The sequence below is a fragment of the Dipodomys spectabilis genome, unplaced genomic scaffold (genome assembly GCF_019054845.1).
Source record: "Dipodomys spectabilis isolate Male_0828 unplaced genomic scaffold, ASM1905484v1 ptg000145l, whole genome shotgun sequence".
Classification (NCBI taxonomy): domain Eukaryota; kingdom Metazoa; phylum Chordata; class Mammalia; order Rodentia; family Heteromyidae; genus Dipodomys; species Dipodomys spectabilis.
The window spans coordinates 14,715,344-14,741,547 of NW_024870822.1; the positions used below are offsets into that span (position 1 = coordinate 14,715,344).

Here is a 26,204-nt window from a genome sequence, read left to right on the forward strand (position 1 = left end):
TTGGCTACAAACCATGACATGAAAGAAAGATTCTATTGTATTTTTAAAGTCCTTTTCACGGTAATTTTGCAAGACTAGGAATGTAGGTTGGTGAATGAATGAAGTCACTTATATCATCCACTTCAATTAATCCTTTCACCTCCTATCTCTCTCTGCCATTCAGACCACAGATAACTAATGGTTTATTTAAACTCACTAGGGAACAATTTCTTTTCAAGATGAAGGATCTAGAAAAGACAAAATCAGAACTACATCTGCCACTGATGTCAACAGAACACAGGGCAAAGTTAATCTCGGAATCCACTAATGAGGTTGAAATGACTAAAGCACGGGGAATTCTGCAAAGTCAGAAGCACAGAGAGCCCAGTTAGAGTGAGTTATCCCAATGCGTAATATCTAGGTTGCCTTAACTAGTAAGCAGCCACTTTCCATCCTGACAAAGAGTTAGCAGTGTCAAATGTATTACACTGGCCCCCTAGATCTTTACAGCCACTCAATACAATTCCAATGTTTGTAACTGAGGGGAAAAAAAAAACCAAACCCTTTTTATTCTGAATATATGTGATAGTTTTGTCAATGGCACAACTATCCCTCATGTGCTTGCCACAGTGTGCTGCTGTCTTGTGAGTGAGTAGACATGCAGAGCCTCTGTGACCAGACCAGTCTCGATTCACAAAAGGCTGAATGCACTGAAAGAAGGAAAGGGTATGAGGTGAGAAGAATCCAAAGCTGTATATTTAGCACCTACTACAACAAAGAAAGAGAAAACTGATTTTAAAAGAGTGGGCAACTAGATGGAGCAAGCTTAGGTCTGTGCTCATCAACAGCAGGCTGCCTGTGAATCCATATAGAAATGCAGATCAATGCATACACCCTGCTGGTCCACTGCAGGCACGGCCCTGCGAAGCTGGGAAGCGGAGTTGCTCTCCAGGGTCCTGAAGAGAAAAAATGCAAGCCATGAAACAAGGCATTTGTGATAAGACAGAATCAGAGATGCCCAGAAAGCCAAAGTTGGAAGACAATTTTAAAGTCATCTAGTTCTACTCCCTTATTATTAAACTAAGAAAGCTAAAGCCCAGAGATAGTAAATAACTTTCCCAAACTCTTACAAATTTAACTGTTTCTTTCAGTTCAAGTTTTTAATGCAGAATATTTTGGGCTTAAAAGGCCGGATTTTCAAAGCAAGCAAACAAACAAACAAAATGGTAATACTATTTTGTCCACCCACTGGGACATTAGAATATTTGGGAAATTGTGACAGATATGTTCCGTCACTGAATAAAGCTTTACATCACCTCATAAAAGTCATAATATTCTCTGCATATGAGTTAAGAGAAGGTAAATTTCTGTTCCTGCTATACACAAGAATAAAGAAAGAGGCTGGGAACTACAATCAGAATAACTTTAGGAATCTGATTGGCTTCAAACAGTGTGTTACATCATGTAGCTACACTGAACAGTACATTCTCACCTACTGTTTTACAGGGATGAAAATCAGAATAAATTGTATTCATTCCCTGTACAATATTTCAAAATATTCTCTATATGATGGCACATGTCCATAGTTCTTAAAAAAGTATCTTGAAATTTTCAGAAAATTTGACATATACCGTGAGGCTACATTTCTACAGAAACTCTACAGAGGAATTCTAATTTACAAATACAAGCACAGTTCTCGGTAGTTGATTGAATGACTGACTGTATGAATCAATGATGAATGAATGAATGAATGAGAAATGAATCCATGGATTTCCTTCCAACTCCACATTACTGCATGCCATTTTTAGAAATAACAAAGCCAAGACAAGGATTTAAAATTCATTTCAGTCTAGGTTAAACCAGGGAGCTTGTGTGTGTGGAATACAAAACACTGGAGACAGCTCATCTTTTCTCTTTCTTACCCTCACAAATACTTCTTTTAAAAGTTTTTATTTATGAATAAGGGAGAAGAGATTATATTTCCAAACATTAAATAATAAGCATTGAGTATATACCCAGTAGTTAGATCACTGTATTACAGGGTAGTTTTATTTATGACATTTTTGATGCAATTGCTTAATTAAAACATGGTGTATCCTAGCTTCCTAGCTTGCTTGTCACCTTGTCCAGATACTTCGACAAAATATCTGGAGCTTGTTTTCTTAGTTGGAATGAGGTATATGCTAGCTTACCAACTTCGTAATTTTGGTGATGAGATGTGCCACACACCCATTTCTGAAGAGAAGAATGTGTTGTATCAACCAGTTAACCAGGAGACTGAGAGTCATGGCCCATTCTCTGGGAATCCATGACCTTTGTTAATCATCTCCTAACTTCCCCCAGTCAATCATACAGCAGCAGTGTTGATACAAATCCAATGTAGTATATTACACCGATGGCTTAACCACCTTAAGAAATATAAGGTTTAATATGATGAGTTTTGTAAATACTTTGGAAACTCTTCTGAAGAAAGATTTCATATCAGAATATTTCATTATGAAAAATCTACACAGATAAACAGATGCTCAGATCTTGAAAGTACTCTGACATATTAGACAGAACCCTTGAATTATTGACTCATCCTATGATTTATAGTAAGTTTAGTTTCTGATGTGGCATGCTCCTCAAGATCAGTTGAATGGAATAAAGCACTGAATATACCTTGTGGTTAATAAGGGGCATACTTTAAAAGTAAAATCTAGCCAAGCACCGGTGGCTTAATCCTGTGACCCTAGCTACTCAAAAGGCTGAGATCTGAGTATCATGGTTCAAAGCCAGCCTAGACTCTTATCTACAATTAGCCCCCAGAAAACCAAAGTGGAGCTGTGGCTCAAAGTGGTAGAGCACTAATCTTGAGCAAAAGAAGCTCAGGGACAGCATCCAGGCCCTGAGTTCAAGACCCAGGACTGATACACACACACAAAAAAAGAATAAAATCCAAATATGATGATATTTTTAAATAAGTTTTTTATTGTGAAAATACTGTACAGAGGGGTTACAGTTACATGAGCAAGGTAATGAGTACATTTCTTATCAAGCATTGTTGCCTCCTCCTTTGTTTCCCCTTCCCATCCCTTCCCATTTCCCCACCCCCACCCCTCACCCCTGCCAAAGTTGTAAAGTTAGTTTTTCGACATAAGGTCTTGTACATCTCATTATTGCAATGGGTCCACCTGTATCCCTATTTTAAACAATTTGTTTTTATCCCTTCCCTTCCTCAAATTATACCAACATCAAATACAGTGAAAACAGGGGTTATACCATGGGGGAGGGACATGCAAAGCAACAAAAACAATCACATGGTACTAATCTCTGTGTTAATCTTCCCGTCAGGCTGACAGCTAGGCACATGCGTGTGTACACTGAGCATACTTGTACAAGAATGAACAAGAATTCAGATCTCTGTTATAATAATAAATAGACTATCTATACGAGATAATTATTCCAGCAGCAAGACATAATGAGGTAAACTTAGAGCAAGGACATTCACAAAATACAAAACGTGCTAGACAAAAGCTAAGTGGATGTACCATTGAACATCTGAACATCTATCCCTTAGTTCCTGAGAAGCTCAGCTCTACTCTACTTCAAGACCAAGATATTGGAAGTGACTATTTTCACTTCTCTCCAATTCTCAACTTCCATTAGGAGTGGCTGAATCAGCCCGGCTCACAGGTTTTCAGCCTTTATCAACTATCTTTGTCTGAGTACAGACTTTATCTGATGTACAGGGATAAGAGTCAATCATGGTGGATGGAAAGAGGATATCAGAACGAGTTTTAAATGACTACATGAATAAGCCGTGAATTTCTTGATAAGCTAGGACCCTTTTTATTTCTTTGTATCCTCCTCAGAGAGATAGTACGCCAATAAATTAACTTGTGGGGCTGATGGAAGATTAAAAGTTACCAAATAAAGGAAAGAAAATCCATTTTATGGTGAATGGGAAAGATGACTTTTTTGAATCTCAAGTACTGGTGGGTTTTGTTCTTTGTCAAGTGAGTTTAGAATGGAGAAAGGAGGCTTAGAAGAAAGTTAGTTCTGGCCTCATTCTAGGCTTTGTTGGAAATTATTTAATAGAAAAGTCAGCTAGAGAAAAACCCAAGGCATTGGAGACAATCAGCCTAGCCACCTAACTGAATTAGTCCTTTTGAGTTTCTTGCTTTAGGTAATCTACTACCTGTGCACTGAGAGCTTTTAACTAGACCTAGTAAACAGCTAAGGAAAGGAGAAAAAAAGTGGAAATCTCAGAAAAGAAACTATGAACTACTGACTAAAATAGCAGTTGCTTTCCTCATGACAATTCATGCAATTAAGTTTGAAAAGGCTCTTTTCCTCAATTTTAACCTTTTAAAAATAATAAAAGTGGGAAATTCCGCCGCACTAAAATGCCTTAGAGTAATGGAATTGCTTTGGAAGTCTTTTTGTTGTGGTTTTAGATGTTTTTATGACTTTCTATAGCAGAGAAGCTAGAGAGACATCCCTTAGGAAGACTGTTTGTCATGCTGTGACATTGTCTTAAGCAGTACATACTGCCAGCAAACTATAGAGGTAGATTGAAAGAATAAGGTTTGGCGCATAAGTCCTGACTCAAAAGTTTTGTTTTCATGTTCATTGTATTGTGTGACTGAAACCTAGTTACTTCCCTTTTCTGATCCTCTTATTTTCAAACCCATACAATGGATCTAACAAAAGTGTCCTTCTGTGTCTATCCTAAAAATTAGTAAGCGTAGCATATTACCTAGCTTGCAGTGGACATTCAATGAATGTAGGTCTCATCTCCTATACCAATGCAATAGATTCCATTAACTGGATTCCACATTTCTCCAGACAAGTCCAAGGATCAGCAATATAAACATGTGGAAGGAAAATGATAGAAAGAAGCTAACTTCTTCCCCTGAATCAGCTCTTGGTCAAGTTTCACAACCAGTATCTATGAACCCTACAGGTGTAATAGAAGCAGGCACTCAAAATGAGCAGGCTTTGGTTCAGATCCCACTGCTGGCACATAAATAGTAGCAGGATTGCACACAAATATATGTTAAGTTCTTTCATTGACAAAAAAGTAATGGCATTAGTTCAAGTGGCAAGCATGGGCAACTCTCAGAAAACATTACCTATCTTCATTTCTACTCATCATCTAATCAGCAGGACTCCAGTGGGCAAGAAAATGAGAGGAGGGAAAAAAATAAGGCAGCATAAATTTAAAGGCAAGAAAGATTTTTTAAAAGAAAATAAGAATATCATTGTAGCATAAAATGCACAGCTGAGAAAGGAAAAATAAGTCTTTGTGAAATTCACTCTGTGAGGGTGACCTAGATAAGAAGTGATAGACTGCATCGTGATATATGGATCCAGCTTCCACTGCTCAAAGGTCAGCTAGTAGTGGTTATGGAGGAACTTGTGAACAAAATAAGTTTATTCTGTGCCCTAGGAATGACCTTTCTTTCCTTAATTCTTTCATCCAAGGGCTCTGCTTCAATTACTTGGTTTTCCAAGCCCTTACTCATCAGAGCTCAGCTTCTTCACCACCTTCCTTCCTCTCTATCTAAACCAGTAGTTTTTAAATGCCAGTCGAGGAATCAAGGCATAAATTAAAAACATATACCTGTATAAAAACTACAAAAAGAGCCCATTAAAAACATATGAGAAGGCTATGGTGGTCCAGGCCTCTCAGAGACCTGAGAGGATTACAGTTTGAGGCTGGGCCTAGACAAACATAAACTAAAGCAAAAGGTCTGGAGGTATGGCTCAAGTGATAGAGGTTCGCCTAGAAAGCGCAACGCCTTGAATTCAAAATCCCAGTATGTGCATATGTATATATTACATACAATTGACTATTATTTGGCTATATAAAAAACAAAGTGTTGTCATTTGTAACATCAGGGATTAAAGTGTAAGATACACAATAAGTGAGAAAAATCTAAACCCTACTATATTGTTGGTGGGAATGTAAACTTGTCCAACCGCTATAGGAATTCCACTCCTGGGCATTTATCCAACACTAGAGCTACCAGCACAGCTATGTTCATTGCAGCATTGTTTACCATAGCCAAGATTTCGGAATCAACCCAGATACCCCTTAATGAACAAATAGGTCAAGAAAATGGCATTCTACTCATCCATCAGAAAGAATAATATTGTACTATTCATAAGGAAGTGGGAAGCCTTGGAAAAAATTACATTAAGCAAAGCAAGCCAGATCCAAAGAAACATAGATTGCATGATTTCTCTGATTTGTAGTAACTAGAAAGTGCCTACAAGTAACCACACTGGATGGTTAAAAATAATACACTGAGATATGATAAATTATACAGGTCTCTAGGCATTCACAAAGAATGCGACCAAAGGAGAATATTCTTAACAGAGGATCACATAGGCACAATAGCTCTATGCATCTGACCATATAAAATAATATTTCTCAAAATTAAGTCTAGGAAATGGAATCAACAGGTTGTTTATTTTCTTTGTTGCTATTTTTGTTTTTATTTCCTTTTTTTTTTTTTTTTTGTTAATAAAGAAGCAACTTTATTGAGAAGGTTCCTACATTGACCAGCCAGGGCCACAGCACAGGCTCGGGAGCTGAGACTGCGACCCTCAGCGGCCCACGTACTTAGGTTTTTTTTTTTTTTTTTTTTTATTGTAAAGCTACTATACAGAGGGTTACAGTTACATGAGTGAGGTTATGAGTACACTTCCTCTTGAACATTGTTGCCCCCTCCATTGTTTATTTCCTTTTGTCTTGTCTGTTCGTTTATCTGTCTTTGGGAGAGTAAATAGGCATAGAAAGGGCAGAGCAAAGGGCAAACAAATCCAACAGTGATACTCAACATGGACCCTATGTGATATTCAACACAGACCCTATGTTGAAAATGAACTATACAACTTGTGGGTAGGGACTGGTGAAAAAGACTGGTAGAGAGTGAGGGAAGGGGTAACATTATCCAAAAACAAGTGTACTTTTTACCTGACTTATGTAACTGTGAACCCTTTGTACATCATCTTTGCAGTAACAATATCTTTTAAAATCCAGATGCAGCAAGACAAATTTTTCATGTTCTCTTTTGTATAAGCTAAAAATAGTTGCTCTCACAGAAAAAGAAAATGGAACAGTGGTCACGGGAGGCTATGAAGTGGGGGCAGGGGATTGTAAAAGGTTACTTAAATAATGAATAAGTAGGAAGACTTTGTTTTAATGTTCCATAGCAGCATAGGTTAACTACAATCTGCAACTAAGAGTCCAAATGTTCACAATAGGTAGAAATGATAAATGTTTGAAAAGATATAATAACTACCCTGATTTGACTGTTACTTACTGCACACATGTATTGAATTGTTACATTATGCCCTGTAAATAAATAAGTGCAGTATATGTTGATTATAAAATAAAAAATGTTACATTCTCTGATAGGGAATCTGATCCAGTAGGTCAGAGATAAGTTTGGCAATCTGTATTGTTTATAAACTCCCAGAAAGTTTTCATGAACAGTCCGATTTGAGGACCACATTTGTAGAATTGTCCTACACAGAAATAAAAATCTGTCTTTTCTATAGTTGTCTTTCTGCCTCCCACCCCTCTACCAATGTAAAGTGAAAAGTTCATGTTTTGGTTCCTTGAAGTATGACCTGGTAGCAACTTCTTATGTTTCCCCTCCTCAAGATTTAGGATATGAAATGTCATAACCAACATTGTGGAGGGGCATGATGTGTAGAAAGAAGAAAAACAATGGGGAATGCCTTCCATCTACTCCTTTGTGGATTGTTTTTTGGGGTGGGAACTTTTTGTTTGTTTTGGTGGTACTAGGGTTTGATCTCAGAGGTTCATGTTCATTAGGCAGGAACTCAGCAACTTAAACCATACTCCCAGACTATTTGGTTTAGTTATTCAGTATATTTCTTAGGGTTGTTTTTGTTGTTGATGCTGTTATTTTTTTGTGTATATTTTCCTGAGCCAATCTCACCAAAATCTTCCTATGTATTTGCTCCCTATCAAGGTCTAGGGCAATGAGTGAACACTACAACTCCTACTACCCCTATTTATTAGTTAAGATCCGGGGTTGGGGGGGAGGCACTAAGTTTTTGTTGTTGTTGTTTTTGGCTGGCCTCAAAACATGATCCTTCTCATCTCCACCTCCCTAGTAGCTATAATCACAGGCATGTGCCAAGATTCCCTCGACCATTCTTTTTTTTTCTTTGCCACTTCTAGGGCCTGACCTCATGACCTGGGCCATGTCCCTGAGCTTCTGTTCTCATGCTAGTGCTCTACCACTTAAGCCCCAACTCCATTCCTGGCTTTTTGGTGGCTAATTGGAGATAAGAGCCACGTGAAGTTTCTTGTCTGGGCTGGCTTTGAATCATAATCCTCCAATCTCAGTCTCCGGAATAGCTAGTACTATAGGTGTGAGCCACTGGTGACCAACTACTTCAACCATTCTTATAAATGGGGCCAACCTTAAACCTGTAGCTCTTTAATCCTCTTTCCCATCTCCTGATAGACAGTCTCTGGTAGCCATGAAGGACTTATAGTAGGAAAGAGACAAGGTCCCAAAGCCACTGGAGATTTGCAAAATTCATAGCAACAACCACAAATACAAACTGAACATTGAAGACCTAAGTACTATATATACTTTTTCAATGACCATTCCAATTTATAAAATTCAAAAATCATGTAGACTATGTACTGCTAAATGCATTGAAAGGTGATGTCATCATTTCCTTAAAATAAGAGTGTGCGAACTAAGAAGTCTATGACACACTAAGGTGATAGATATCTAATGGTACCACAGACTTATTATCTAAAATGTTACTATGTGCATAGTGAATAATTGTACATTCATATATTTGTTCCTACTTTACCAATGAAGAAACAGAAATAAAGAAACTCCAAAGAAATTAATCAGCCTAAATTCACACAGGTAACAAGTAGCTGAGGATGGCAGGAGAGAATACAGAGACCAGAGAATTCAGAGTCTCTGAGAAAGAAATGATAGCAGAGCAGAAATACTCCCTCTTTTTTTTTTCTCTTCTCCAAATAGAACAGTGTCAAAAAATAGCATAACTTTTGGAGGCAAGAAACAAAACCATGCTCAGCAAGAAAACAACATCGTCTTAGACTTTTCAGTTTTGGAATTATTAAACTAGAGGTTTGAGGCTTCTTTCTGTCCTATCGTTCTGAAAGACAAAGCGAGTCCTTCCTCTGCAATCCCATTTGGGCAGCACACAGGCGGTATGTCATAAAGGAGAAGAGGCCACTTTTCTAGAAAACTGACTTCATGGTAAAAATGGAGAGTGGGACTAAGGGCTGGCTTTATAACCAGGCTGCTTAGCCAGGCCTGTAGCCTAGAAAAGAGATGGTGGTTTCTATGGAAACTTTGTCCAGATATACACTTCATATCTAGTTGAAGCCACCTTACTTCAGGAGTCTAAAGAAGACCTTAAAAAGATCACTAAAATGGACAAAGACTCTTATCAACATAGCAGACCTTCCCTTGAGCCTGACACTAATTTCTTGACCTTTTAATGGGGATCTCAGAGCTGGAGCGGTAAGCACATGTAAGAATCTTTGTCAGATAGGTAGTCTGTCACTGACCGACCTTGGGATACCATTCCTCTTTAAGGGTCCTGGAAGAGAAGATGTCCCCAACACATCTGTTCTTTACCCTGGACCCTAGGGAGCAGGCTGATTAAAAAAAAACAGTCCTATTAACTTTGATGGCACCCTTTTAATAAAACCAACAATGCATGGGTACACACACACACACAAAATAAATCTCTATAATTAGACTTGGATCACTATCCATAAGGATTGTCAGTGGGTATTAGAGAAATCAAAACATTCCCTTGACCATTGTCCAGCTGTCTAACCACAAATGATCCAAGAAAGACCAATGGCTGCTTCTCTGTGTGTCAGCTGTCAGGAAATATGCCCCCAGTGACAGACTTGGGGGCATCATCTCCTCACCATATCCCATAATGTCCTGTGAACTCAGACCTCACCCATAGCCCTCCATCCCTTCACAGGTGGGCAATCTCTTTCCTTTGCCAAAAGTAGATGATATTAATTCCAAAAGATTCCAAAAAGAGACTGTTCAAGAAGGCTCAGTTTAGATAAAGTACTTAAGCAAAGTGCACTTGATGAAGTAAAATGGAATTAGCTGCTTCAGTCGCACAGGCTTCTCAGATTCATTCTAAGGTGGACTGGCTTGTGGGCTTCCAAGTGGAGCAAGCTCACCACAATCTATCACAGTTAACTGTAGTCAAAGCTCCACAAAACCTCAGCCAAGACCTAGTAGTACACCAAGGTACACTTCATAGTCCCCAGTTTATAATCAGCCTTTTGTACATTTGTAATTATGGGATACAGTCTCATCTTAATGACCTGTTTTTTTATCCTATTATGGTTTGTCATTTCAGCACACCTAATGGCCCATTTGGTAGGTGAAATTATAAATGAGGTCTTTGGTTCTGTGTCCTGGCAAGTCTTGAAGAAAGTTCATTTTTCCCCCTTCTCATTGCACACTGTCAATGTGAGAATCACTGAAGATCAAAGACAAAAACATACCTATTGCAGTCCACGTGGAGCAGTAAGTGAGAGGCGCTAACTGACAGTGAAACTTTGTGCCATTGTCCGTCCGCCAGTCGGTATGGAAGTGCCTCTGTCTTGGCCTTCCCATTATGTATATAGTGATATCGAATCTCATCTCTCAGGCCACTGCTCTCCAGTTCAAAATAGCTGTATATAAAGGAAAGAAATTGTTTTTATTTGAATTAAGAGGATCACAGCCATCATCAATCCCCACTCCCTTTCTACTAGGTTTCTCAGAATCTAAAATTAGCTAACCACAACACAAAAGAGCCATGACCTGAAATCAATTGTACTGTAGGAGACCCTTGAGCCTCTGAAATGGAGATCAATTGATCCACTGTGAGGTTAAAAAAAAAAGTCACAAGGTAATTAGCAAAGCCCAGTGCTATGTCTCTTAACCACTTGAAAGTACAGTTCAGAATACAATTTTAAAAAATCCATTCACGTGAATTTATTGATGTTTATTTTTAGAATGGCCATTTTCATTATTTCAAGAATTAATGAGAAATAAAAATCAGGGATTGAAACAAATTACAAGTGTGAAGAGATTAGTTAAGACTATTTTTCTTCTTTCCCCTGGACAAAAAGTTGTGACTAGAGAAATCCTAGATGACGACTAGAGAAGAAAATATTGAAACTACCCACATATGAACAGTACTTCAAATATCATAGAATTTTTGTCTTTTCTAAGATGGTCATTGTGTTTTCCAGACCATAAGAATTTGCTAGTGTCACCATTATAGTCTGACTTTAGTCACAGAGTGCAGAATATATTTTGAGATACTTCTAGACACCTACCAAGGCTAGTAGTGTCAAGGCTAGTAGTAGAGTGGCAGGTGGATTCTGTCTTCTGTACCTCTCCAGAAATGCACCATCACCATTATCATTCATATTGAGCCTGCTCTCTACCAAACATGGCCCTGAATGTCACATAAACTAACTTATTCATCACTCACAAAGGGAAAAAAAACCAATATTATTGTCACTTTTTAAAAATTAAAAGTGTAAGTTCTAATTGTGGTGGCTCACACCTGTAATCCCAGCTATACAGGAAGCATAGGGAAGAGGATCATGATTTAAGAGCAGCCTCAAACAAAAACACAAGGATCTATCAAAAGAGTATCTAGAACAAAAATGAACTGGAGATGTGACTCAAGTGATAGAATACATGCTTAGCAAGCATGAGGCCTTGGATTTTAACTTCAGTACTAAAAAACTAAACTAAAATAAAAGTGAATATTACAAATGGAGATTCAAGGATTTACATACCAAGACAGGATTTAAACCTAGATCTAAATTTGATGATCTGAGCACTTTTAAACACTCTATTGAAGCTGAGCACCAGTGACTCATGCCTGTAATCTTAGCTATTTAGGAGACTGAGATCTGAGGATCTCGGCTCAGCCAAGCAGGAAAGTCCCATGAGACTTTTAACTCCAGTAAACCACCAGAAAACCAGAAGTGGTGCTGTGGCTCAAGTGGTAGAGTGCTAGCTTTGAACTGAAGAGCTCAGGGACAGCTCCCAGGCCCAGAGTTCAAGCCCCACAATTGACAAAAAAAAAAAAAATACCACTTTATTGGCACCAAATATATCGTCGAGTAGCATTGAAAATGACCCTCAACCGGCATTAACCTCCAGCAATGCATTCATACAACAACTCTGTCTCAAGAGTACTTGTCTAGGTGACCAGTTTAATTCTTCAATTTGGAATAGATCTTCTCTTCCCCTTTAATCCACTGAGTTAGCTTCACTCTTTTGGTATATAACCTAAAATACAAAATGCATCTTCTATCAGGACTGAAATGAATATATCATGAGTCTCAGTTTCTATTATGCATGACTCCCAAGTCTCATGTTAGAAAACAAATGAATATGTCTTGTTCATCTTTCATAAGGATTCTTCCCAAAAGAGCAATTCTGAGAAAGTAGATAATCAAGACCAGCCCCTGACCTACCTCATTTGCCCTAGTATAAAGAATTAGGCCTAAACCAAAGTTATTATTTATTCCATAAGCAGCCAGCTCCTGGGCCCCAAGTACATACTCACTAGTAATAATTAATGTAATACATATTTTATAAAACCTCAAAAGCAAAAAATTCCTTAATATTTATTTTAACCCCATAGACTCCCCTCCCAAATTACTTAAGCTGATCCAAAACTTTGGCAAAGTATCAGAGTATAAAATTAACCCACAAATAAAAAAATAAATAAATATAAACAATCCACAAAAATCAGTAGCTTTTATATATGCCAACAATAAGAAGAGGGAGGCTGAAATTTTAAAAAAAGAAACTCCTTTTGTAATAGCCTCTAAAAAAAATAAAATACCTAGGAATAAACTTAACCAAAGAGGTTAAGAAATCTTATGAGGAAAACCCTAAAAACTTTAAAAAGGAAATTAAAGCAGATGCTCATGGATTGGGAGAATTAACATTGTGAAAATGGCAATATTGCCCAAAGCTATTTATAAATCCGATGCAATACCTATCAATATCCCAACAAAATTCTTTAATGAAATAGAAGAAGCAATCCAAAAATTCATATGGAACAATAGAAAACTCTAAATACCAAAACCAATCCTTAGCAGGAAGAATAGTGCTGGGGGAATATCAATACCAAACTTCAAACTCTATTATAAAGCTGTATTTATTTAAAAAACAAAAACAAAAAACAGCTTGGTAATGACACAGGAACAGGACTGAGGACCAATGGACTAGAACTGAAGACACAGACATGATCCCACAGACCTATGGCCACCTAATCTTTGACAAGGGAGCCAAAATTATCAGATGGAAGAAAGATAGCCTCTTTAACAAATGGTGCTGGCAGAACTGGCTATACATATATAGAAAATTGAAGTTAGATCCTTATATATCACCCTGCACCAGAATCAACTCCAAATGGATCAAAAACCTGGAAGTAAAAGCAAATACCCTGAAAATATTACAGGAAGGGATAGGGGATATGCTAGGGCTCCTTGGCACAGGTCAAAACTTCCTAAATAAAGATCCAAAAACATAACAAATCAAAGAAAAGCTAGATAAATAGGATTGCATTAAACTACAGCGCTTCTACATGGCAAAGGACATAGCTAATGAGATCAATAGAAAGCCCACAGATAGGGAGAGGACTCTCACTAGCCATACATATGAGACAAGGGTCTCATATCAAAAACACACCTAGAGCTCAAAAACTAAACCCTCCAATGACAAATCCCCAAAGAGACAACCACCCCATTAATCAGTCTAAAGAATTAAAAAGACACTTCTCTGGAGAGGAAATAAGAACGGCCCATAGACAGATGAAGAAATGTTCAGCTTCTCTGGCCATAAAAGAAATGCAAATCAAAACCACATTGAGATACCACCTCACTCCAGTTAGAATGGCCATCATCAAGAAAACAAGTAATAACAGATGCTGGAGGGGATGTGGCCAAAAGGGAATGCTACTAGATTGTTGGTGGGGATGTAAGCTGGTTCAACCACGCTGAAAAGCAGTATGGAGGTTCCTCAAAAGACTAAGCATAGAACTCCCCAATGATCCAGCAATTCCACTCCTGGGCATTTATCCAAATGATCACAAGCTAAGCCACAATAAAGCTACCAGCACAGCTATATTCACTGAAGCATTATTTACCATAGCTAACATATGGAACCAACCCAGATGACCCTCAATAGACAAATGGATCAAGAAAATGTGCTGTGTATACACAATGGAATCTTATGCTTCTATAAGAAAGAATGATATCACCTCTTTTGTAAGGAAAAAAATTCTATTAAGCGAAGTAAGCCAGACCCAAAGAAACATAGGTTATGGCTTCCCTCATTTGCAATCATTAGTGTATGCCTAGGATAGTCCTGACAGAGTATCATACTAGATCAATAGCTAGGTACATACGACCATGCAAAATGATGCGAATTGAAATGAACTCCAAGACATGCAAACAACAGTATGTTTTTGGTTGTTGACCTCGTTGTCGCCAATGTACTCTATCTAGCTCTTTATTCTTATTTTATTTCATGTTTCTTTTTCCATTGGTTTATCCCTGGCAAGTACTGCCTTTGATCCTGGTACTCTCTATCTTGTATATACATTTATCTGATTTGTGGAAGGGAAGGGGAATAAAAAAAATGCTGAAACAAGGACAAAGGATGACCCATTGCAGCAACAATACTCACAAGACACTATGTCAGAAATGAACTTTACAACTTCGGGGGAGGGAAGAGTTGGGGAGGGAAGGGATAGTGGGAGAACAACAAAAGAGTGGGTAACAATGTTCGACAAGAAATGTACTCATGACCTTACTCATGTAACTGCAACCCCTTTGTACAGCATCTTTACAAAAAAATTAAAAATATTTTAAGTTAATTCTCCAATTTCTTTTATGAGAAGAATTTCTTACATGAGAAGAACCAAACAATCAGAATTTGAAAGTTAAGGTGACCTTTGAAATTATCTGGTCATTCACTAACTCATTCAGGATGTCTCTACTGAACACATGGAGACATAGTGAAGAAAAGAAAAAAGACTTAAAACACAGGTCCTTGAGATGTATTGTGCTAAAAAGTAAAAAGTGACCTAAGAGAAACAAAGAAAAAGAAGAGATCAATTGTCATTGATTGAGCGAATGCCACTTGCCAGAACACGTCAAGTACTTTTGTAAGTCCCAATGACTTAGTTAAAGTGGATGCTACTAATTCTATTTTATAGGTGGGTTTATATACAATCAAAGATATTACGTGTTACCCAAGATCACACGGCTCTTTGGAATTTTATCAGTGTCTCTATACCCTGAGAAATTTCTCAGTGACTTTTAGGAGAGAACATGACCTTGAAAGGACTGTAATCAATGACAATTAGAAATGCTCACAGAGACTCACTGGGGGAACCATTAAGACGATAGGTAAATACATTGAACCAGATTCAGTCATTATTCCTAGGGTTATGGCCTCATTAAACCAAGTGTTTAATGCATTACAAGTAGATCATTTAAAGATCACTTTACAAATCACTAGAGTAAGTGATTACCTTGTAGTAATCACAAATACATAGCTATGAGAAAAGAAATCTACCCTAATGTTATACAGTGAATGTTTATATCTTAGGGTAAGGTACTGATGGTATCATGCATATATTCAAACATGCATATATTCTTTTTGTAAAAGAAAAAGTGTTGGCTAGCTGATGGAGCATCCCTGGCGATGACAAAAACTCTGAATGGCTAAGTAACATCTGTACAAAATTGTTTCATGAGACTGAGGAGTAGGCCAAAATTCCAAACAGTGACCCTGCGAATAGAGATTCAAGGCTCAGTCTTAACAGTAACTTGGAAGACATAGGCATTGACCTGATAGGGGTTAGTTAGAGCCTAGAGGGGAAAAAAGAAACGTGATTTGTAGCAAAGTCTTATGAGACAGAGGTAGGATATGAAGTGTCCCCTCAAAAAGATTGTGTTTAAAGCTAGGTCCCTGTTGAGTGATTTCTGAGTGCTCTGACCTAATCAACAGATTAATCACTTGATTATTGGATTCACAATATAAGGACACTTAGGGAAATTACACCTAGTGGGAATAAGTAAGTTATTAGAGGCAGGCCTTGGAAAGATAGGCCATCCCCTTCTTCCTGTCTCTACTTCTAAGTCTCCCTCAGTTAAGCAGAACCCTCTGTCACATACATGCCCCCTACACCATACTGCTCACCACAGATCTACAGAAACAGAGCCATCCAAGTGTGGGCTGAAACTATAAGTCAAAATAAATCCATCTCTTTTTTTAGATTGTTAGTCTCAGGTCATTGGTCATGGTGATGGGGGAAAAATGCAAATAACATACATGGTCTGCAGGACAGCAGCAGCAGGATTCCTGGTCCCACCCAGGACCTGAATCAGAATCTGCATTTCAATCAGACCCCCCCCCCCCCCATGGCTCCAGGAGCACATTAAAGTTTAAGAAGGCTTGCAGTAGACTATAGCAGGTGTTCTTTCATTTCCTGGCCAGCTGGTCATGATGGGAACAGAAGTTTGGTGCTACAAGCTTGAGCCATGTAGTGCTGGCAGGAGTCGGGGGGTGTGGGAATTGGTCATAAGGAAGTATCTAATGAATAATATAGCTCTGTATAATACAGCTCTAAGTGAGTTGGAGGTCTTCCTGGAAGTCTGGAAAGGAAGCAAATGGAATCTTTTTTTAATAAGATTTTTTTTGTGTGTGAAAATACTGTACAGAGGGGTTACAGTTACATGAGCAAGGTAATGAGTACATTTCTTATCAAGCAGGAAACTTTTTGATTGATATAACCACTAGCCAGATCTTCTGAGCAATCCTCACCTATAACTTGGACTTCAGACAAGGGTGCTACTCCAACAAACTTCTCTGGCTCCAAGGAAATTCTGCTCATCTTGGCAAGAGCAATGATAGTCCCTCCCATTTTTTAATTTCTTTTTCAGAACAAGCATTTTCCTTTATATTCTTGTCTCCCACCTAGACTGTCAACTCCTACAAGAAATGGGTTCTGCTTTATTCCTCTTTCTCCATACTTCCACAGGGTCAAATGAGCTTCTCTCCATGTAAGTACAGCATTAAGAAATGAAGCACCTGTGCCAACACGGTCTGCTACAAAGCATAATTCCACTACCACCTGCTTTGCTCTAGGCTATGAACAAGTATGAATGTTTCCTAATGTTCACCCTGACTTTCTCATCAACTAAAACCCAGTCCTTTCATCCAAACTGCTATGAAGACAACTTTCTTACTCTATTTCCACAGCTGAATTCCATTAAGCCAGGCTTTTGGTTAAGTGTTAGGCAGATCCTACTCAAGGTTCTCAATAATTCCCTCAAGTCTGCCCATGGTAAACAGTAATACCAAAAAATGAACCAGAAATTCCAAACTATCTGAATTCCATTAGATACATGGAAATAAAATTTGGAATCAATAACACCAAATATTATAGCTAAAAATCAAGCAAGTCACTATTATTAAAATGGTGATCATTTTCCCCAAACTTTATACCAATATAACCCATTAGGGAGACTGTATATGTTGCATATATTTTGGACTGAAAAAAGGAGATATACCAAAAAAATGTTAAAGTGGTTATATAAGGATGAAAGCTTTGTTTTGCTTCTTTATTCAGTAGCACATAAAAATGGTTAATATTAAGTTAATCCTAGCTTCTACCAAGAACATCATGAGCCAGGATACAATAAAGACACCTGTACAACCATGTTCATTGCCATACTATTCACAATAGTCATGATATGAAAACAGCCCAGATGCCCCACAACAGATGAGTGGATCCAAAAAAGTGTAGTACCTGTACACAATGGAATTTTACCCAGCCATTAGAAAGAATAAAAAATGTTGTTTACAGGGAAATGGATGGAACTAGAACAAAACCAAGCTAGAGAGACAAATGGCACATGTTCTCTCAGCTAGGTAGAAATTATATCTAAAATACACTGGGATATATTAAATTTGCAGAATTCTAGATAGCACACACAGTGTGGCTCAAGTGGTAGGGCACTAGCCTTGAGCTGAAGAGCTGAGGGACAGCACTCAGGCCCAGAGTTCAGACCCCACAACCGACTATATATATATATGAGAGAGAGAGAGATGAAATCTAAGATGTGGAAACAAGACACCATTCTTTTTTTCAGTTCTTTTTAGTCTTTGACGATTCTTTCTTCTTTACATTATGTATGATGTATTCAAGTGTATATCTTCAGAAGGGTTGGGGGAAGGATACAGAACTCCAGCAAAAAAGGGTGAAAAAGGCAACAGTGGAGCTCACTGGACACTGATGAGAGTAGAGACAGGAGGGAGGGACTGGGAGATAGTGAGGAAACAGAAGACTCTACATGAAAGGAAATGCACTCATAACCTCACTTGTACAAATTCAATCCCTCTGTATGTAACCTCTAAAATAACAATAACGTATTTTTAAACCATTTTAAAAAAGAAAAGTAAATGAGTAACATTTTTAAAACATAAAGTTAATCTTAAATAACCAGTATTAATTCATTAGCAGAGGCAAGAAGTTTCATAGACAAAGTATCCTGTCCCGCTCCATCCTCTACATCAGATTTGTACCTCTTGCTCAAGAGTTAGTGCTACATCTACTTACACTCAGTCTCTGGCCTCAGTGTGGCCTGAACAAACAACTGCTTTGTGGGAGCCTGATGCGAGGTCAAGGCAAAATGGACTTAGGAAAACGGACCACGTTTTCAATCCAATGCTTACCGGTGGCAAGATTGTCAGCATAGAGAAAAAAGTGAACAGGCCTCTAAGCTACTTATCTGCACTCCAGGCAGCGAAACAAATGATGACACATGCAAAGAAAGCACCTGGGTAGGACAGTTACTTAAATCATTCATAAAAAACCTCCCCAAGGTGATTTAAAAAAAATAGCTTCTTAGAATTCCTACAATATTGTAGGACCTTAATAAAAGTTAACTCTATAAATGATAACAGTATATAAAAATAAGGAATTAACATTAATCACTAATAACAGCTGACTGTTATTGAGTACTTATCAATATCAGAACTGCATTTAGGTCTTTATATCTCACAGCACCACCACCACAAATCTATGACATGGATTTATTACTTGCTTTTACAAGTACTTCCATAGCACCAGCTATGAGCTGAATATCATTCTACAAATACTTACTCATTTAATCCATAAAATAACCATAAAATTTTCCAGCTACTGCCATCCCTATTTCATAAAAGATGGAACTAAAAGCAGACAGGCTGTATCATTTGCCCAAAACCACATGGGTAGAAGAGTAGGACAGGATCCAGACTAGAACAATATGGTTCTAAGGTTCATACTGTATAAATTTTACATACGATGCTGAATGCAGCAACCCAAGTCCATTCTTTCTTTCACTACCTCATTTTGCAGATAAGAAATTAAAGATTGGAAGCGTATAAAGCTATGGGTAGTAGAATTGTGACTCAAATTGTGATCTGTTGACAATAACGTGGTGCTTCAGAAAGCATCATTCCATGACTTAAGATTGTGTCAGATGTTTCAAACACACATTCTCTAGTTCTGCCAACAATATCATATAATAGTCCTTATCATTAGATTTATATTGTAAGGGTGAACACTGAGATTCAAAATGATAAGTGCCTTGTTTCAGGCCACCCAACTCCTAAGAATCTAATTTAGGTCTGTTTTCTTCTGGGACCCATATTCCACCCCAATGTGCTCCTCTCTGAGGACAGGCTGGATGTCAGGATCAGAAGGCAAGAGAATGCAGGTGTGCCTGCATATCCCTGCCATGCTTCCCATGATGTCCCAAGCTGCCAAGTCACCCTCTGTAAACCCACTGGAGCCCACTCCATGTTCATGCCTTCACCCTGGAGAGAAAAACGGTGCAGTTGTTCATGCTGAAGCAATTCTCACTGCCCTAGCCCTTGGCCTGGTGCTGGATAAAGAAGAAAAGCCAAAATGTGCCAAGCAAGTATACTGTGTCCTAATCCAGGCCAATAGTCTCAAAGATTATGTGTTCTAAAACAGAGTAATGCTCCCATTTTAAGTAAATCATAGTACACAAATGTCTGAGAATCCGATCTTGAAACTTAAATCACCACAGAAAAAGGATGTGATTTTTGAAAATGATGAACTTTGAAAATTATGTCTCTGCTACTTGTGCAAAGATCCCTAAGATTCCGTGCAAGGACCTTGGAATCCATGACAGGGATGTAGTAAAACGTTTGTAAGCCAGAGAAGCTTTATCTCCATTTATTATAATAATTGCAGTTCACCAAGAGAATTCATTGAAATACAAGAGAATTATTCTAAAACTGGTTTTAAATAATTGAGCTAAATAACCTCCAAGGTACAGCTCAGTCTAAATTTCTATATTTCATGTTGTGCTTTACAAACTGATAGACCTGAAAATAAGCTAAATGAATGGCTGGACAGTTAGTTTGATGAGATCTTTGACACTTTTGCCAACACTCAGACTACAGGCTCATTAACAGCTGTGACGGGAGAGGAGACAGATGGCAGGTGAGTCAGATGGAACTTATATTCAGGCCCTGCTCTTTTCCCAGGCTCCATACATACTGTATGAATAGTTGTACCAACAGATCATGGGCAGAGTTAATATGTATACCATCTAGGCCTACGCTCTTAAGAGTGTTCCTTATCCATGTCAGTTATAGAGGGTCTCCTGGAGGATTCTGAGGTCTTAGTGGTAGAGATACCTCTGGATAGAAGAACCCTGGGCCTGAACAGAAATTGTAACATGTTTATTCCAGGTATACAGATTTTGGCCTTTAAATTTTTAAACTACAACTTAAGGATGTCTTCTTATTAAATGTCTAGGGTTATTAACCAGAAACAGATCCCAAAGTGACAACTTTCCCATAGATTTATAACTATTCATTTTGTCTATATTATAAAAAATGGAATTCTAGATCATTGTTACTATAGAGAAGATGTAACACTAATGTTTGTGACCTAATTATTTAATTCATTTATTAGATCCAACAGCTCTTTTGTGGAGTTCATATGATTTACTCTACAGAGAGCATGCCATCTAGAAACAGTCTTGGAAAAAGAAGGAAATTCTGTCATTTTCAATAACATGTAAGGAAAGAGAGAACAGATGCTACTAAAAACAGACAGACACAGAAAGTCAAACACTGTATGCTCATCACATATGCAATAAAAGTTAAGCAAAGCATACAGTCAGGGAGGAAAACGGCAGTGTTCAGGGCTGAGGCTTGAAGACAATAGTGATATGATAGTTAAGAAGTACAAAATCCAAGGCTGGAGAAATATGACTTCATTTAGTTCCATTCTACCACACAGTTAATATTAGAATACTATACATTTCAAAACTGGTAAGAAAGTAAATGTCAATTGTTCCGACTATATAAAAGTATTTAAAGTAATGGGTATGCTCACCAATTTAATTATTCCGCACTATAGTCATAAATCATTACATCGCTTTGTTGCAGACTTCAATTTAAAACTCAAACTAAATTACTGAAAATAATGTCTTATAGCCCCCAAACCTTTATCTCTTTTAAAATACACGTTTCAGCAGCTTTTTTAAAAGAAATAAACACTAAAGAACTCCTTGATGTCTTTGTCATTAATCCAGTATATTTCCTGCTTTAAGCCCCACCATGTTAGTCTCAAGCTTCAAGCTTTACATGTTGACCTAAATAATAGTGACTGCCTCAAGGGTTCTTTCATAAATCAGATCTCTTCTCTATATTCCCTCTCCAAGTTGCTTTCCTAGTCTACCAAGCTATTGTCTAAAGAAAATCCTAATTTCCCTGAACAAATTTCTGCACTGAGCAGAAATAGAGCAACATAGAGCTGTAGAGAATACACACTAGAAAATGTAGGACAGACGTAAAGGTGTTTCAGAACTCAGGCAATCTCTGTCCAGTCTTTACCTCTGCCATTTCATATGTGTTTATGGGGATAAAACACATGGCTTCCATACACATTCTTTGGTTTACTCAGCAGAGAATTTAATGTCTATTTTACTAGAACTATTTTTCAAGATAAAATGACATGACATTGATAAACCACCTTTCAAAGTACCAACTGTAAACTACTGATTATTATTTCCTTTCTTTAACTCTTTCTTACATCCATGGAAATAAGTAACCTCTCAGAGGTACGATGTTGCTGGATATATTTGCATCCTGCCTTTCCTGAGGAGATAGATTTATCTGTCCTCTTATTTAAACATGACCTAGTAACATTATTTGTGTTGTAAAGTTATATATTAGTCCTATACACAAACTCGTAGCAAACACCTAGCCAGGAAGTTATGGAGACGGCAATTACAAAATCCTTGTCATTGAAAACAAAATATTCACTGTTAAATGATATGTAAAATAAGGTTGTTCACATAAATTCAAAACATTTCTCTTATAGTCTTTAAAAATTCACATAAATTAGCTATGCAGTTCTTGTTAAAGTAAAATCAACTTCTACCTTCCCAGATACTGAGAACGATGAGAAAATAGGAAAAGTTAGGGAAGTTAGGATAAAAATAAAAAAGTTTAATAGAAAAACAACCTAAAATGAAAGAAATCAATAAAATAATTTACAGAAACAAATAGAGAAAGATGGTTGTTCTGCTTATGATCACTAAGGCTTAAAATAAAACCAAATAAAAATAGTTATTAGGTAACAAGAGCTTAGAATTATACAGTTAAATTTTGTATTAAGTCTAACAGGTATCATTCTGAACTTCCTGGAGTTCAAAAACATCTAAATGTTTGTGAACATTAAGATTTAAGAAACAGTAGCATGGTGCCAGTATTTCATGCCTGTAATCCTAACTACCCAAGGTGCTGATATCTGAAAATCACAGTTCAAGGCCAGCCAAGGCAGAAAAGTCCATTAGACCCTTAGGTCCAATTGACCAGAAAATAGCTTGAAGTGGAGGCGTGGCTCACGTGTTAGAGTACCAGCATTGAACACACAAAAAAAAACAAGTGAAAGTGTCAGAACCTGAGTTCGACCTCCACTGTCTGTACCAATAATAATAATAATATAAACAATAGCAGCAGTAGTAGTAACAGTGCTTCATTTAGTTGTAGTTGGTCAATAACAATCATATATATAGCATACTTGCTACACCATTTACTAAAAAGAAGGAATACTGTTCCCAAGTAAGAGCGATAAGCTTCATTTTTTATTTGATTGAATTTTTATTTCTATGGCTCACAAATAACTAATCTATCTGTATAATTATTCAGTGTCCATTTCCCCTGCCATTCAATATATCATGTGACCAGAATCTCAATCCCAAGGTTGTAAGTGTCATCCAAAGTTTTTTTGTTTTGTTCTGTTTTAGTGTAGGATGTGTGTGTGTGTGTGTGTGTGTGTGTGTGTGTGTGTGTGTGTGTGTGTGTGTGTGTGTGTGTGCTGATCCTGAGGCTTGAACTCAGGGTCTGGGCCCTGTCCAGTGCTCTGTCTAGTGCTTTATTATTTGAGTCACAACTCCACTTTCTGGCTCTTTTGGTGATTAGAGATAAAGCATTATTCACTATAGTTAAGATATGGAACCAACCCAGAAGCCTCTCAGTAGATGAATGGATCAAGAAAATGTGGTGTAAAGTCCAGGACCAGATGGTTTTACAGCGGAATTTTACAAGGCCTTCAAAGCAGAGCTCACACCAATACTCCTCCAACTCTTCAATGAAACTGAAAGAGAAAGCTCACTACCGAACACATTCTATGAAGCCATCATAACCCTCATCCCAAAACCAGGCAGGGACTCATCAAAGAAAGAGAACTATAGACCCATTTCTTTGATGAACATTGATGCAAAACTTCTCAACAAAATTTTGGCCAATCGACTTCAACAATTCATCCAAAAAATCATACACCACGATCAAACAGGATTCATTTCAGGGATGCAAAGCTGGTTCAATATACGCAAATCAATTAATATTATTCATCACATCAACAGGAGCAAGAATAAGAACCACATGGTTATCTCAATATATGCAGAAAAAGCATTCGACAAGATCCAACACCCCTTTATGATGAAGGTTTTGGAAAAATTAGGAATCCATGGAACATTCCTCAATACGATAAAGGCTGTATATGACAAACCTCCAGCCAGCATTATACTCAATGGTGAAAAACTAAAGCCATTTCCTCTTAACTCAGGAACAAGACAAGGATGCCCACTCTCTCCACTTCTCTTCAATCTAGTATTAGAATGCCTAGCTACAGCAATAAGACAAGATGCAGACATAAAGGGGATCCAAATAGGGAAAGAAGAAATAAAACTCTCCCTCTTTGCAGATGACATGATCTTGTATTTAAAGAATCCCATAGACTCCACTCCCAAATTACTCAAGCTGATTCAAAACTTTGGCAAAGTAGCAGGTTATAAAATTAACCCCCAAAAATCAATGGCTTTTCTGTATGCCAACAATGAGAAAAGTGTGGCTGAAATTAGGAAAGCAACTCCATTTGTAATAGCCCCACAAAAAATAAAATACCTAGGAATTAACTTAACTAAAGAAGTGAAGGACCTCTATGATGAAAACTTTAAAATCTTGAAAAAGGAAATCAACACAGAACTTAAAAAATGGCAAAACCTCCCATGCTCCTGGATTGGAAAGATTAACATCGTGAAAATGGCAATACTTCCCAAGGCTATCTACAAATTCAACACAATACCTATCCAAATTCCAACCTCATTCTTCAAGGAAATAGAAGAGGCAATCCAAAAATTCATATGGAACAATAAAAGACCCCAAATAGCAAAAACGCTCCTGAATGGAAAGAACACTGCTGGAGGAATATCAATACCAAACTTCAAACTCTACTATAAAGCCATAGTAATCAAAACAGCTTGGTATTGGCATAAGAACAGACCTCAGGACCAATGGAATAGAATTGAAAACCCAGAAATGAACCCACAGACCTATAGCCATCTAATCTTCGATAAGGGAGCTAAAACAATAGAATGGAAGAAAGACAACCTCTTCAGTAAATGGTGCTGGCAAAATTGGTTAACTACATGTAGAAAACTTAAGCTAGATCCTTATATATCACTCTGCACCAGAATCAACTCCAAATGGATCAAAGACCTTGAACTCAAAGCAGACACTCTGAAAACATTACAGGATGGAATAGGAGAAACCCTGGGTCTCCTCGGCTCAGGCCAAAATTTTCTGAATAGAGACCCGGAAACACAACAAATCAAAGAAAGGTTGGACAAATGGGATTGCATAAAGTTGCAGAGCTTCTGCAGGGCAAATGACATAGCTAGCAAGATCAATAGAAAGCCCACGGATTGGGAGAAGATCTTTACTAGCCATACAACGGACAAGGGTCTCATATCTAAAATATACTTGGAACTCAAAAAATTAAACCCCCCAACAACAAATCCTCAAAGAAACAACTGCCCAATAAATAAGTGGGCGAAAGACTTAAAGAGAAACTTCTCTGAAGAAGAAAGAAGGATGGCCAATAGACACATGAAGAAATGTTCAACATCCCTAGCCATAAAAGAAATGCAAATCAAAACAACATTGAGATATCACCTCACTCCAGTTAGAACGGCAAAAATAAAGAACTCTAACAACAACAGATGCTGGAGGGGATGTGGACAGAAAGGAACCTTACTTCATTGTTGGTGGGAATGTAAACTTGTTCAACCACTTTGGAAAGCAGTATGGAGGTTCCTCAAAAGACTCCACATAGAGCTCCCCTATGACCCAGCAATCCCACTTTTGGGCATTTGGAACCAACCCAGATGGCCCTCAGTAGATGAATGGATCAAGAAAATGTGGTATATATACACAATGGAATTCTATGCCTCCATCAGAAAGAATGACATTTCCCCATTTGTTAGGAAATGGAAAAACTTGGAAAAAATTATATTAAGTGAAGTAAGCCAGGCCCAAAGAAACGTAGGTCCCATGGTTTCCCTTATTTGTAATATCTAGTATATGTATGAGTCAAGCGGAAAAGGTCAGATAATGTGATATCAGGAAAATGAACCCTTAGATGTGTATTTTAATGTTTTTTTCTTTCATGCATGCGTTTCTAACACATTTATAAGATTATCTCTTTGTTGCTTTGTATGTCCCTCCCCCACAGTATAACCCTTGCTTTCACTATATTTGATG

General features: G+C 37.7%; 1 protein-coding gene across 1 annotated transcript in view; it reads right to left on the minus strand.

Annotated features, from left to right (window-relative positions):
• The window catches only part of Nell1 (neural EGFL like 1), an 837,848-nt gene that overhangs the window by 688,445 nt on the left and 123,199 nt on the right, over positions 1–26,204 (minus strand). The window contains exon 4 of the mRNA XM_042691722.1: positions 10,541–10,711. Coding sequence (XP_042547656.1) covers positions 10,541–10,711 — 171 coding nt within the window. The remainder of the gene's footprint in view (positions 1–10,540; positions 10,712–26,204) is intronic.